At 41.9% G+C, this 15,171-nt stretch overlaps 1 protein-coding gene across 2 annotated transcripts in view; it reads left to right on the top strand.

The window, feature by feature from the left end:
• LOC135540212 (inositol 1,4,5-trisphosphate receptor type 1-like) overlaps positions 1-15,171 on the top strand; it is a 149,072-nt gene that overhangs the window by 119,557 nt on the left and 14,344 nt on the right. For both annotated transcript variants that reach the window (XM_064966700.1, XM_064966699.1), the window contains 3 exons: positions 552-700; positions 937-1,102; positions 2,276-2,436. In XM_064966700.1, coding sequence (XP_064822772.1) covers positions 552-700; positions 937-1,102; positions 2,276-2,436 — 476 coding nt within the window. The remainder of the gene's footprint in view (positions 1-551; positions 701-936; positions 1,103-2,275; positions 2,437-15,171) is intronic.

Genomic DNA, 15,171 nt, shown 5'->3' with positions numbered 1-15,171 from the left:
ATCCAGAGGGAGGTTGGAGGAGAGGTTAGGGATTAATTGCCATCAGGCACAGGACGGGTTCGCTCTGAGAGGGTGCCGGGAGCAGCTCATTGGGATCCTGGCATTCGAACAGACACTGTTGACTTCTTTAGAAAAATCTCCCAAATTAAAGATGACCTCAATGCTGCCTTAATATGCTGACCCAAACTTTTCTGGAACTTGTCAGGCCTGACGGTGTCTGGGTTCAAACCTCATGTAGGCCCAAATTAATGACACTAGTCTGGTGACCTGTTGTTTTGTGAGAACTGTTTCGGAGGGTTACACTGGTATTTTCAGTGGCTCCTGTGCTGGGAAGAAGCAGGCTGTGGTAGGGTTGATTTGCAGGCTTATTTGGAGTGAGATGTTAAGCTTTTGTTTGCACAACATTGTCCTAATTCACTAAATCGCCGTGTCCCCCCCCCCCCCCTCAAGACAGAATTTGCCATGAGGTATTGTATATGAGAAATGTAGATGTGAGTTAGAGGATTGGATTTGTTGTGGATTTACACAATGTCCCTGATGTCCCTCTGTAGCTGCCATAGCCACCCAGCCGTCGGCGGTGGTGATTGAGGACAAGGAGCGGTCGTGTGACTCCCTCCTCATGTGTATCGTCACTGTCCTGAGTCACGGCCTGAGGAGTGGAGGTGGTGTGGGGGATGTTCTGCGGAAACCATCCAAAGAGGTATGCAAATGCCCATGTTGAATACCATCAATCCATTTACATTTCCCACAGGTCCAGAAAGAGGAAGAAACCAACACAGTTTAGCTTCACCTCAATCTCAATTATTGCTAATCAACAGGGAACAATTTTGCTGCAGTTATGTTTTATAGCTGCAGTTGTCTTTTGATAGTTGACTTGTTGAAATGTACAGGTATATGTTATCAAATTCCTGTTCCTTTCTCTCATGTATTTGCTAGGAGCCTCTATTTGCTGGCAGGGTGATATATGACCTACTTTTCTTCTTCCTCGTCATCATCATCGTCCTCAACCTCATCTTCGGAGTCATCATCGACACCTTTGCTGACCTCAGGAGTGAGAAACAGAAAAAGGAGGAAGTCCTGAAGACAACATGCTTCATCTGTGGTGAGTGGCCCTACCTGGGTCTGACTGGGCTCTTCTGGCCTGTGTCCCCCGCGAGTGTTCAGTGGCTGATGCTGAGCTATCATGATGGTAGCTGCAATTTGAGCTGGGGTTGGAATGACTAGTGGATTTGGTCTTTAGAGTCTATGAAAAGTAGTGCTATTTAACACTAGGCTTGTGGTGCAGTCCAGCGAGTGTTGGATGAGGATGAACATATGAGTGGTCTAACCTGAGACTGCACTGTAAGTCTGTCTGAGCCTGTTACTTAAGCAATAAGGTCTGAGGAGGTGTGGTATATATGGCCAATATACCACGGCAAAGGGCTGTTCTTTTGCATGACGCAAAGTGGATTGCCTGGATAAAGTCCTTAGCCGTGGTATATTGGCCATATATCACACCCCCCCGAAGTGCCTTATTTCTAATATGAACTGGTTACCAAGGTATTAGAGCAGTAAAAATAAATGTTTTGTCATACCCGTAGTATACGGTCTGATATACCACGGCTGTCAGCCAATCAGCATTCAGGGTTCAAACCACCTAGTTTATACTGTTGCATGCCTCACAGCTGGCCCGTGGTAGAATGGGGGCTGTTTTTGCTCCGTTTAGCAGCATAGACATCACAACACCTCCTCTTCCCAGAACCAGAGTGGTTAGTCATGGATGATGCGATGCGGAGGAGTAACTTCCTCCTGTTACCATGCAGGTTCTTGACCATGTTAGTGTGATACACTCACTCAGCCATGAAACACTCCTCCCAAAGTGCAACACAATGGAAATGAACGGTATCACATCGGCATACACAAGCTATTAGTTAATGTAGCCTTAGTTACTTTAGCCTATACATTTTCTTTTTCATGCATTTTACGTATGACAGGCCCCGTGGGATGAAGTAGGATCAATGGGCAAGTAAAATACAAATGTAAGACATTAAGAACCAGCTTTAAGACCGTATTCTATTCTCCCTCTGAAGTGTATTGTATCCTTCTCTCCAATGACAGAACCTCCCCATGCTATAGTTGTCATGACTAAAGTCATCACAGACAATCACCAGACTGATAATGAATGGCTCATTATTGCCACACATGCATTTGTTTGTTTACCGATTAAGTAACTGCCATGCATTTATGTTCCGGCATGTGTTTGACAATTTGTTTTTGTGTGTCCCTTCGTGTGCAGGCCTAGAAAGGGACAAGTTTGACAACAAGACGGTGACATTTGAAGAGCACATCAAGGTGGAGCACAACATGTGGCACTACCTGTTTTTCATAGTGCTGGTCAAGGTGAAGGACTCCACAGAGTACACAGGACCAGAGAGCTACGTCGCTGAGATGATCAGGGTACGACTAGACTACTACGCGTATTATGACCTAGATATCTTATAACTTGTAAAGCACCAGCCAAAACAGCTTATTATAAAGGAGATTATTGATGATACACATCAAGATAGGCAGGTATGTGGTAATAAATAGATCTCTGACAGTGAGTTGGCAGTTCTGCATGACTTCATCAGAAGCGCTCACATATCTGAGCTTTGATCAAATGTGTATCCTCAGAATGAGGGTCAGCTCCTATACTAGATAGAGAGATTTTGGCATGCAGTAAAATATCTCTGTTCCATGGTGAGAATAAATCTAAAAACATGTTCAGAAACAGAAAACCACATAAGCGCCAATACATTGTAGACTTTTTAAAGGTCCTCCTCCACTGCTTTGCTGCAGATGGCCCAGTCCACCATCTACTAATCTAAATTAACTCAACCTAGAGATATGTGGGTCCTGAGTCGAGGAGAGTTGATTGCTATGGCTGGCCAGATTTTTCTACCATTAATTGGCAGCTGTCCCAAAGCAGTGGCATTGTGTTTTGTAATCCCTGCCTTCGTGACCATTGAATCTCTCCAAAGTATTATCACATCTGTAAGCTTTGTGAATAGAGAATTAAGATCCAGACAATGTTCCATTGGCATGGAGAATTAAGATCCAGACAATGTTCCATTGGCATGAAATGTGTTAATCCCCGAAAGCAGCCATCCTAGCAAACCAAAATTGGTTCTGGGATAGTTCCTAGAACATTTATTCGGTTGTGGTAAATGTTCCCATAACACAAAACTGTCCAGTCGTGCTGATAATTATAGAATGTTTGTGTAAAACTTTCACCTGATGTTGCAAGAAAGGTTCCGAGAACCCATTTCACCTGTTCTTTAAAGGTTCACAGAATGTTTCATTAGGTTGTGGGAACAGTCTGGTGGGAACATTGTGGGGAGATCACAGAACATATGTTCCAAAACAAAAACACTATACAGTTGTGTGGATAATTCAACCATGTTTATTTTACAAGACTGTTCCCAGAACACATTTCTTCTGTTCTTCAAAGGCTCCCAAAACATGTCTTAAGGTTGTGGGAACATTATGGGTATATGACAAGAGATAGTTTCCTAAAACGCTAAAACTGTCCAGTTGTATTGTATTTGTATTCATTATGGATCCCCATTAGTTGCTGCCAAAGCAGCAGCTACTCTTCCTGGGGTCCAGCAAAATTAAGGCAGTTTATACATTACAATACATTCACAGATTTCACAACACAAGGTGTGCCCTCAGGCCCATACTCCACCACTACCACATATCGACAGTACTAAATCCATGTGTATGTATAGTGCGTATGTTATCGTGTGTGTGTGTGTGTGTGTGTGTATGCATGTGTCTGTGCCAATGTTTGTGTTGCTTCACAGTCCCTACTGTTCCATAAGGTGATTTTGATCTGTGTTTTAAAAAATCTAATTTTACTGCTTGCATCAGTTACTTGATGTGGAATAGAGTTCCATGTAGTCATGTAGTACTGTGTGCCTCCCATAGTCTTTTCTGGACTTGGGGACTGTGAAGAGACCTATTGTGGCATGTCTTGTGGGCTTTGCATGTAGTTTAGAAAGACAGCTCGGTGCATTCAACATGTCAATACCTCTCATAAATAAAAGTAGTGATGAAGTCAATCTCCCCTCCACTTTGAGCCAGGAGAGATTGACATGCATGCTATTAATATTATCTCTCTGTGTACACCCAAGGGCCAGCCGTGCTGCCCTATTCTGAGCCAATTGCAATTTTCCAAAGTACTTTTTTGTGGCACCTGACCACACGACTGAACAGTAGTCCAGGTGCGACAAAACTAGGGCCTGTAGGACCTGCTTTGCTGATAGTGTTGTTAAGAAGGCAGAGTATCACTTTATTATAGACAGACTTATCCCCATCTTAGCTACTACTGCATCAATATGCTTTGACCATGACAGTTTACAATCTAGTGTTACTCCAAGCAGTTTAGTCATCTCAACTTGCTCAATTTCCACATGATTTATTACAAGATTTAGTTGGGGTTTAGGGTGTAGTGAGTGTTTTGTTCCAAATACAATGCTTTTAGTTTTAGAAATGTTTAGGGCTAACTTATTCCTGGCCACCCACTCTGAAACTAACTCCAGCTCTTTGTTGAGTGTTGCAGTCATTTCAGTCACTGTATTAGCTGGCGTGTATAGTGTTGAGTCATCCACATACACATAAACTCTGGCTTTACTCAAAGTCAGTGGCATGTTGTTAGTAAAAATTGAAAAAAGCAAGGGGCCTAAACAGCTACCCTGGGGAATTCCTGATTTCAACTGGATTATATTTTAAAGGCTTCCATTAAAGAACACCGTCTGTGTTCTGTTAGACAAGTAAGTCTTAAAACACATTATAGCAGGGGGTGTAAAGCCATAAAACATACATTTTTCCAGCAGCAGACTATGATCAATAATGTCAAAAGTTGCACTGAAGTCTAACAAGACAGCCCCCACAATCATTTTATCATCAATTTCTCTCAGCCAATCATCAGTCATTTGTGTAAGTGCTGTGCGTGTTGAGTGTCCTTTCCTATAAGCATGCTGAAATTATGTTGTCAATTGTTTTACTGTAAAATAGCATTGTATCTGGTCAAACACATTTTTTTTCCTGAAGTTTACTAAGGGTTGGTAACAGGCTGAATTGGTCGGCTACTTGAGCCAGTGAAGGGGCTTTACTATTCTTGGGTAGCGGAATGACTTTAGCTTCCCTCAAGGCCTGAGGGCACACGTTCTCTAGTAGGCTTAAATTGAAGATGTGGCAATATCGTCTTCTATTATCCTCAGTAATTTTCCATCAAGATTTTCAGACCCCGATGGCTTGTCATTGTTGATGGAAAACAAAAAAATGTTTCACCTCTTCCACACTGACTTTACGGAATTCAAAAGTACAATTGTTGTCTTTCATAATTTGGTCCAATATACTTGGATGTATTGTGTCAGCGTTTGTTGCTGGCATGTTATCTCTAAGTTTGCTTATCTTGCCAATGAAAAAGTAATTAAAGTAGTTTGCAATATCAGTGGGCTTTGTGATGAATGAGCCATCTGATTCAATGAATGAAGGAGCCGAGTTGGCTTTTTTTCCCAAAATTGTATTTAAAGTGCCCCTAAGCTTTTTACTATCATTTGTCGTGTCTTTGGCTATGCCGGATTAAGTGATATGACATGCTATTCTATAAAATTATTTCTCTGTAATTAATATTATCTGAATGAGCTGATCATGTAAATGTAATTAACCTGTTGAAACTCCCCATCCCGGATCCGGGATCGTGACTAAAGCCTCAGGCTCATTAGCATAACGCAACGTTAACGATTTCTGAAAATCGCAAATAAAATGAAAATAATGCGCCTGCTCTCAAGCTTAGCCTTTTCTTAACAACACTGTCATCTCAGATTTTCAAAATATGCTTTTGAACCATAGCAATTGACTAATTTGTGTAAGAGTATGCTAAGCTAGCTTAGCATTTTGAGTAGCATTTAGCACACAACACTTTCACAAAAACCAGATAACCAAATAAATAAAATCATTTACCTTTGAAGAGCTTCGGATGTTTTCAATGAGGAGACTCTCAGTTACATACCAAATGCGCAGTTTTTCCTGAAAGCGTCTGTGTGTAGGAGAAATTGCTCCGTTTTGTACATCACATTTGGCTATCATAAACGAACCGAAAATTCAGTCACCTACAACGTCAAACTTTTTCCGAATTAACTCCATAATATCGACGAAACATGGCAAAGTTGTTTGGAATCAATCCTCAAGGTGTTTTTTCACATATCTCTTCATTGATATATCGTTCGTGGAAGCCTGCATTCTTCTCTAAATTCCATGGAAAAATACTGGCAGCTGACTTTTGCGCACCAATTTCTGGACACCGGGCGGACACCTGGTTAATGTGGTCTCTTATGGTCAATCTTCCAATGATATGCCTACAAATACGTCACAATGCTGCAGACACCTTGGGGAAACGACAGAAAGGGCAGACTTACTCCTCTCGCATTCACAGCCATATAAGGAGACAATGGAAAACAGAGCCTCAAAAATCCTGCTCATTTCCTGGATGCCGTCTCATCTTGGTTTTGCCTGAAGCTCACGTTCTAGGGCACGCACAGAAAATATCTTTGCAGTTCTGGAAACGTCAGAGTGTTTTCTTTCCAAAGCTACCAATTATATGCATAATCTTTTTGTAACAAAATATCTTGTTTAAAACGGGAACGTTTTTCATCCAAAAATGAAATTGCGCCCCTAGAGTTTCAACAGGTTAACTAGAGAGTCGGGCACCACAAAATAATATTTATAAAGCTGTTATCTTCTGAATAAACTCTTAAAGACCTAGTAATATTTCACACCAATCGCAGTCAATATCAATCATCATCTTAATTCAGTCTCATCTGAAAGATGTAAATTCTTGGTTTTCTGCACGAACCCTGGCTAACAATTTGAGTAAGGAATACAAAATTGTGTTTAGTTAGGTATTTAGTAAATAAATAATCACACAGAATTACACATACACATAATTAAATCATAACTTGATTACAAATTACGTCATAAAGGAAACGTCCCATTCGCAACCAAAGCTCACGCTGATGTTGGCTTTGTTCTGTAGTTATTATCTGAACCATTCTGATATCGGACCGTCGTCCTACATCCTCGGAACAGGAGGTTATATTGTCATCAAGGGCTTTTTTAGGAAGGGATAGGAGGGCGTGTTTGAAATGTTTTATAGCCCATGTCCTTTTACAGGGGCGGACCACTGATGGAGCAGAGCCCCATCTTATGAAAACCCAAATCTCACATTTTAGAAGCTAAAATCACATTTCATCCCATCACAAATAATTTCATATTCAAACATTTAAATTGAAGAACAATTCCATGTGAATCCGATAACTCTGATGTGTAGACTTTCCACTGTAGAGTTTGTCATCTTATGATTGATGAGAATGTCTCAAATGACAACCGAACTGACATTATATTCATTAAGTACCTACACATATGTTAAATTGGTCGCATTACCAGAATATAGTTAATTTACCCCCACCTTCTGATGTTCCCAGAATCTCTATGTTAACCAAGGGTTTTGCAAATGTAACCTCAGTAGGGTAGAGAGAGGAAAAAGGGGGGAAGAGGTATTTAAGACTGTCGTAAATCTACCCCCAGGCCAACGTCATGACACATTCTTTATATAATTTATCTTTGTTTCATAGTGTAGTTGATTTTTATTTTTATTTCGTTTAGTCACATGATTTCTTAATTTGCATTATGTTTGCAAAATCAGTTGGGCTGCCAGACTCATTTGACATACCTTTTGCCTCATTCCTCTCAACTATACCATTTTTCAATTCCTCATCAATCCAAGGGGAATCAACAGTTTTACCTTCATTTTCTTAATGGGTGCGTGCTTATTAGTAACAGGAATAAGTAGTTTCATAAATGCGTTAAGTGCAGCGTCTGGTTGCTCCCCTATTTATTTAACGAGTCAAGTTTAGGAACATATTCTTATTTACAATGACAGCCTAGGAACGTGGGTTAGCTGCCTTGTTCAGGGTCAAAAGGACAGATTCTTGTCAGCTCGGGATTCGATCTCGCTTTCGGTTACTGGTCCAATTCCCTAACCACTAGACTACCTGCCGCTGCTTACACACCACAGACCAGCAAATATTCTTTACATCATCAATATATGAATCGCTACAAAACTTCTTGTATGACCTCTTATACACTATATTAGACCCAGCCTTTGGAACTTTGGTTTTCCTAGATATGACTATTATATTGTGATGAAAACATCCTATGGATTTGGATACTGCTTTAAAACCTGTTAGAGATCGGGCTACTTTTTTCAACATTCTGTTAAAAATCACGCAACATTTCAACGTCCTGCTACTCATGCCAGGAATATAGTATATGCATATGATTAGTATGTGTGGATAGGAAACACTCTGAAGTTTCTAAAACTGGTTAAATGATGTCTGTGACTATAACAGAACGTGTTTCGTGGTCAAAATCGCAAGGAAACCTGATCACAAAATCGACGAAGAAAAAATCAATCCGCCAGTCTCTGTATTGTCTATTGCAAGGTATAATAGATATCGACCGGCTTACAGTTCCTACAGCTTCCACATGATGTCGCCAGTGTTGTGATTTCTATGCAGGTAAATCCTTGGTCATATGAGTAATAGGCACATCCTCTCGTCGGGTACACAGCAGGAAGAAAAGGAAGGGGGAAAGTGGACTACGTTTTCCAAACTTGCTCCTATTGAATACAGATCGCTCCGTGATCAATTTGATCGTTTATTAAAGTTTACTAATACCTAAAGTTGGATTACAGAAGTAGATTGAAGTGTTTTGTCAAAGTTTATAGGCAACTTTTTTAATTTAAAAAAATAATGTTTAGAAACGGTGTTTTTCCTGGATCACACAGTCTTCATAAATGGACATTTTGGGTATACAAGGACCGATTTAATCGAAAAAAGACCCAATTGTGATGTTTATGGGACATATAGGAGTGCCAATAAAGAAGCTCGTCAAAGGTAATGAATGTTTTATATTTTATTTCTACGTTTTGTGTAGCACCGGCTACGCTAATTCTTTTGTTTACGTCCCCTTCAGGTATTTCGGGGTGTTGCATGCTATCAGATAATAGCTTCTCATGCTTTCGACCGAAAAGCATTTTAAAAATCTGACTTGTTGGCTAGATTCACAACGAGTGTAGCTTGAATTGAGTAGCCTGCATGTGTGTTTTAATGAACGTTTGAGTTTTAATGAGTGCTATTAGCATTTGGCGTAGCGCATTTGCATTTATTGTTGGCAAGGTGGGACGCTAGCGCGTCGGGTTGCCCAGAGAGGTTAAATCAAATATCTGCAGCGTTAGCAAAAATGTGATTAATACATGTTGATGATTTAATTCCTGTGCTGTTTGTAACTACCCTGGTAGGTTGACTGACAACCTGAACCAGGTTGCAGGCACAGGTTACAGTTTGGAGTTTTACCGGAGCTTTACCGAGAAAAGACTTATAGATGACCTGGAGCCAGTGGGTTTGGAATACCTATATGTAGCGAGGACCAGCCAACAAGAGCGTACAGGTCACAATGCTGGGTAGTATATGGGGCTTTGGTGACAAAACAGATGGCACTGTGATAGACAACATCCAATTTGCTGAGTAGGGTGTTAGAGGCTATTTTGTAATTGACAAAATTTTGTAATTGACAAAATTGTCCAGAGTAGTGATGTTCAGCAGCATGAGTGAAGGAGGCAATCGGTTGAAGAGCATGCATTTAGTTTTAATTTTGCATTTAAGAGCAGTTGGAGTTTGGAAGGAGTGTTGTATGGCATTGAAGCTCATTTGGAGGTTTTATACCACAGTGTCTAAGTCAGAAGGGCCAGAGTAGTGATGCAGAATTTAATTTTTTTTTACATTTTTTTTTTAAATTTTACCTTTATTTTACTAGCATTTAAGTCAGTTGGAGAACAAATTTTATTTTCATTGATGGCTTATTTGGAACAGTGGGTTAACTGCCTGTTCAAAGGGGCAGATGTATACAGAATTTACCTTGTTTTCAGGGATTCGAACTTTCAACCTTTATTTTACTAGTCCTGTGTGGCTCAGTTAGAGCAAATTCGCTTATTTTCAATGATGGCCTAGGAACAGTGGGTTAACTGCCTGTTCAGGGGCAGAACCAGCAAACTTGTACCTTGTCAAAAGCATCTCAAATGGGATATATTATTATTATATTACTAGTCCAACGCTCTAACCACTAGGCTACCCTGCCGTGTTGTCTGCGTAGAGTTGGATCAAAGAATCACCCGCAGCAAGAGCGACATCATTGATATAGACAGAGAAAAGAGTTAACCCGAGAATTGAACCCTGTGGCACTCCCATAGAGACTGCCAGAGGTCCGGACAACAGGCCCTCCGATTTGACACACTTAACTCTAGCTGAAAAGCATTTAGTTAACCAGGCGAGGCAGTCATTAGAGAAACCAAGGCTGTTCAGTCTGCCGATAAGAATACGGTGATTGACAGAGCTGAAAGCCTTGGTCAGGTTGGTGAAGACTTCTGCACAGTACTGTTTTTTATCGATGGTTGTTATGATATTGTTTAGGACCTTGAGCATGGATGAGGTTCACCCGTGAACAGCTCGGAAACCGGATTACGGTGAAGGTACGGTGGGATTCGAGATGGTCGGTGATCTGTTTGTTCACTTGGCTTTTGAAGACTATAGAAAGGCAGGGCAGGATGGATATAGGTCTGTAACAGTTTGGGTCTAGAGTGTCTCCCCCTTTGAAGAGGGGGATGACCGCGGCCACTATCAAATCTGTAGGAATCTCAGATGATATGAAAGAGAGGTTGAACAGACTAGTATTAGGGGTTTGGACAATGGGGTGGAAAATTTTAGGAAGAGAGGGTCCAGATTCTCTAGCCCAGCTGAATTGTTGGGATCCAGATTCTGCTGGTCTTTCGGGACATCAGCTGTCTGGATTTGGGGGAAGGAGACGCGGGGAAGGGGGCTTTGGCCAGTTGCTGTGGGGGGTGCAGAGCTGTTGTCCGGTGTTGGGGTAGCCAGGTGGAAAGCGTGGTATACTGTAGAGAAATGCTTATTGAAATTCTCGATTATCATGGATTTATCGGTGGTGACAGTGTTTCCTAGCCTCAGTACAATGGGCAGCTGAGAGGAGGTGCTTTTGGGAATTAGTGCTGCAGGATGCAAATTTCTGTTTGAAAAAGCTAGCCTTTGCTTTCCTAACTGATTGTGTATATTGGTTCCTGACTTTCCTGAAAAGTTGCATATCGCGGGGACTATTCGAAGCTAGTGCAGTGCGCCACAGGATGTTTTTGTGCTGGTCAAGGGCAGTAAAGTCTGGAGTGAACCAAAGGCTATATCTGTTGTTAGTTCTACATTTTTTGAAAGGGGCATGCTTATTTAAGATGGTGAGGAAAGCACTTTTAAAGAGCAACCAGGCATCCTCTACCTACAAGATTAGGTCAATATCCCTCCAGGATACCCAGGCCAGGTCGATTAGAAAGGCCTGCTCGCAGAAATGTTTTAGGGAGCGTTTGACAGTGATGAGGTGCGGTCGTTTGACAGCGGACCCATAACAGACGCAGGCAATGAGGCAGTGATCGCTGAGATCCTGGTTGAAAACAGCAGAGGTGTTTTTAGAGGGCAAGTTGTTCAGGAAGATATCTATGATGTTGCCCATGTTTATGGATTTGGGGTTGTACCTGGTAGGTTCCTTGTTAGATTGAGGGCATCTAGCTTAGCTTGTAGGACGGCCGGTGTATTAAACATATCCCAATTTAGGTCACCTCAAACTCTGATGATAAATCAATTCACATATGGTGTCCAGGGAACAGCTGGGAGCTGAGGGGGGTCTATAATAAGCGGCAACAGTGAGAGACTTATTTCTGGAGAGATGGATTTTTAAAAGTTGTAGCTCGAATAGTTTGGGCATAGACCTGGATTGTAGGACAGAACTCTACAGGCTATCTCTACAGTAGATTGCAACTCTGCCCTCTTTAGCAGTTCTGTCTTGACGGAAAATGTAATTGGGGATGGAAATTTCTGAATTTTTGGTGGCCTTCCTAAGCCAGGATTCAGACATGGCTAGGACATCAAGGTTGGCGGAGGGTGCTAAATCAGTGAATAAAGCAAACTTATGGAGTAGGCTTCTGATGTTAACATGCATGAACCCAAGGCTTTTCCGGTTATAGAAGTCAACAAATGAGTGCCTGGGGACACACAGGACCTGGTTTAACCTCTACATCACCAGAGAAACAGAGAAGGAGTAGGATAAGGGTACGGATTCAGGCTAAACGAACTGGTCGTCTAGTGCGTTCGGAACAGAGTCTAAATGGAGCAGACTTCTGGGTGTGGTAGGATAGATTCAGGGAATATTGCACAGACAAGGGCATGGTAGGGTGCGAGTACAGTGGAGGTAAACCTAGCCATTGAGGGACGATGAGAGAGGCTGCATCTCTGGAAGTGCCAGTTAAGCTAGTTGCGGTCTCCGCATCTGTAGGGGGTGGGGCAAGGGAGCTAACCGAGGCATGTAGAGCGGGACTAGGGGCTCCGCAGTAAAACAAAACAATGAGAGCTACCCTAAACAACAGTATACAAGGCATATTGACATTAGAGGGAGGCATAAAACAATCACAGGTGTTGATTGGGAGGGCTAAGACAACAACGGGTAAACAGCTAAGACAACATGGGTAAATGGTTAAATGGTGATGAATGGGCAGAGAGGGTCAGTTAGCTACACACAGAGCCTGAGTTCGAGGCTGGGGCTGACAGATAAACAAAATGAAGTGCCGTGTAAATGAACAGTCCAGTAGGCATTGGCTGTGTAGCCGAGTGATCATAGGGTCCAATAAGCAGCAATAAACGGAACCGGGAGCCGCTTGGCAGTCGTTACTATGCTAGCCCATTGGGAGACACGGCGCTCAGAGAGTTAGCAGGCCGGGGCTATTAGCTGGGCCCTCACCGACATCAACGAGTCAGAGGCCGGTTGAGAGCACATCGGCCGAATTACGTCAGCAGACCAGTCGTTTTGGATCGGCAGGGCTTCTTGTCGACAAAGGGTCCAGGCCAATTGGTAAGAGAGGTATTGTAGTTGGTGTACTACGTTTCCTATCCGGGGGAATGGGAATGGGCCTCGCTTGAGGCTAACTGGTGCTTGCTTCTGGACAAGAACGTTAGCCACGGCAGCCACTCGGTAGCAGCTAGCTAGTTGCGATGATCCGGTGTAATGGCCCAGGGTATGCGGCAGGAATCCGGTGATGTAGTGGGGGAAAAAAGCAGTCCAATATGCTTAAGGCTGACATCACACTGTGCAGACAGACCGATATTATCCGGGCTAAAGCAGCTGGTGACTGTGCTAAAGGTAAAGACTGCTAGCAGTGACTAACAATGACTAAATAGATAGTAGCTAATTAGCTGGCTAGCCTCTGAAGGCTAGCTTCTGTTGGAGGGTCCAGTTATAAGGTCAACAACAAAAGAATTGCAGATCCATACCACGTTGGGTGAGGCGGGTTGCAGGAAAGTATATTTTATTCGAAAATGAAAAAAAGAGATTGAAATATATGTATATAGAAAAGCAAAAAAAGCTGAATATTTACAAGGGACAAAAACGGGACAAAAACATACATGCCATCTTGGACAAGGAAAACACTTTATCTTGTCCTTGGCCTATATCCTAATCTGACTTTGGTGCAGGTCATGTTGTTCTTCACATTACTGTCTCTGGTAAACACACACTATATCAAAAATAGAAATTGTCCAGATACATATACTGTATAATTTATTAGATGATGCTTACCCAGAGACACTTGTCTAAATTGATGGGTCATGTGAAAGAATGAGTCACTATTATCTAGATATGTACAATAGATTGCTGTAATCCTCCCCAGACACATCTGGCTAACTTGATGGATCATGTAGTCATCTGTTTTAGTGGAGTTTTTAGCTAGCTAGCTAAACAATGAATCCATAATCCCAACCCATACGACTAGCAGTAGCAACACTTTTGCCGTTCTTCATGGCTAATGGTATATCTTTCAAAAAAGTCACGGTAGCAAGGATTATCTACACATACTGAGCAGCTCATGTTATAAAGAGAAGCATGCTACATTGCAGACCAATCCGAACTCATCTCTCGGCATGTCCGACCCATCCATTATCTCAGCCAATCATGGCTAGCAGGAAGTCATTTTCTGAGTCTAAACCAACTAGGCTCGTAATTTAACAATTGAACTATTTTATTCATATTTACAGATGGCATACAAGCTTGTTATTAAGGCACATGAAAGTGCACCTGTTCCAGAAGGCATTTCTGCCAAAAAAAACAACAACATTTTGTCAAATGCCTCTCACGTGACATACACTTCAAAATATGTTCATTTATTTTTTATTTAACTAGGAAAGACCGTTAAGAACAATTATTTTTTCTTATTTACAATGATGGCCTAGGAACACTGCCTTGTTCAGAGGCAGAACGACAGATTTTTTTACCTTTGTCAGCTCAGGGATTTGATCTAGCAACCTTTTGGTTACTGGCCCAACGCTCTAACCACTAGGCTACCTTCTGCCCAAAGTTAGTGCAGGACTCTCTAACCCTGTTCCTGGAGAGCTACCCTCTTATAGGTTTTCAATCCAATTCCAGTTGTAACTAACCTGATTCATCTTATCAACTAGCTAATTATTAGAATCAGATGCGCTAGATTATGGTTGTAGCGAAAACCTACAGGACGGTAGCTCTCCAGGAACAGGGTTGGAGAGCCCATTGTTCTAGTGTAATAGGTGTATAATAGGCTAATTCTATTCATCCATTTTCCCTTCTTACTCTGCTGGTTACCCTAACAAGCATAATAGTGTCTAATTCTGCTTGTTGTGAAGATGCCTCAGATTCACAGTGGGGATTGAAGAGATCAGGGGGTGTAAAAGAAGTCAGACAACTCTGACAATGACTGGGACTGACGTCAATGGCAGAAGGCTTTAGCTGAAATGTCGGATTGAAGGTGTAAATTGATGATGCTTGAATCCGGTCCACCAGAATTTGTTTCCCTCATTATTTTTGAGGCCCACGCTCACTGCTCCAAGATGCATCCGCATCTTGATTTGAACTTTGAATCGCATTGATAAGAAAATGCATTAGAGTCATTTCAGAAGAAGGGAGAGTGAGGAGTTTTTTTGTTGTGTTTTGCATACTGTTACTATTTGTCTG

The sequence above is a fragment of the Oncorhynchus masou genome, chromosome 5 (assembly GCF_036934945.1).
Source record: "Oncorhynchus masou masou isolate Uvic2021 chromosome 5, UVic_Omas_1.1, whole genome shotgun sequence".
In the NCBI taxonomy this organism is placed as follows: Eukaryota; Metazoa; Chordata; class Actinopteri; order Salmoniformes; family Salmonidae; genus Oncorhynchus; species Oncorhynchus masou.
This window is presented reverse-complemented; position numbering and strand designations above follow the sequence as displayed.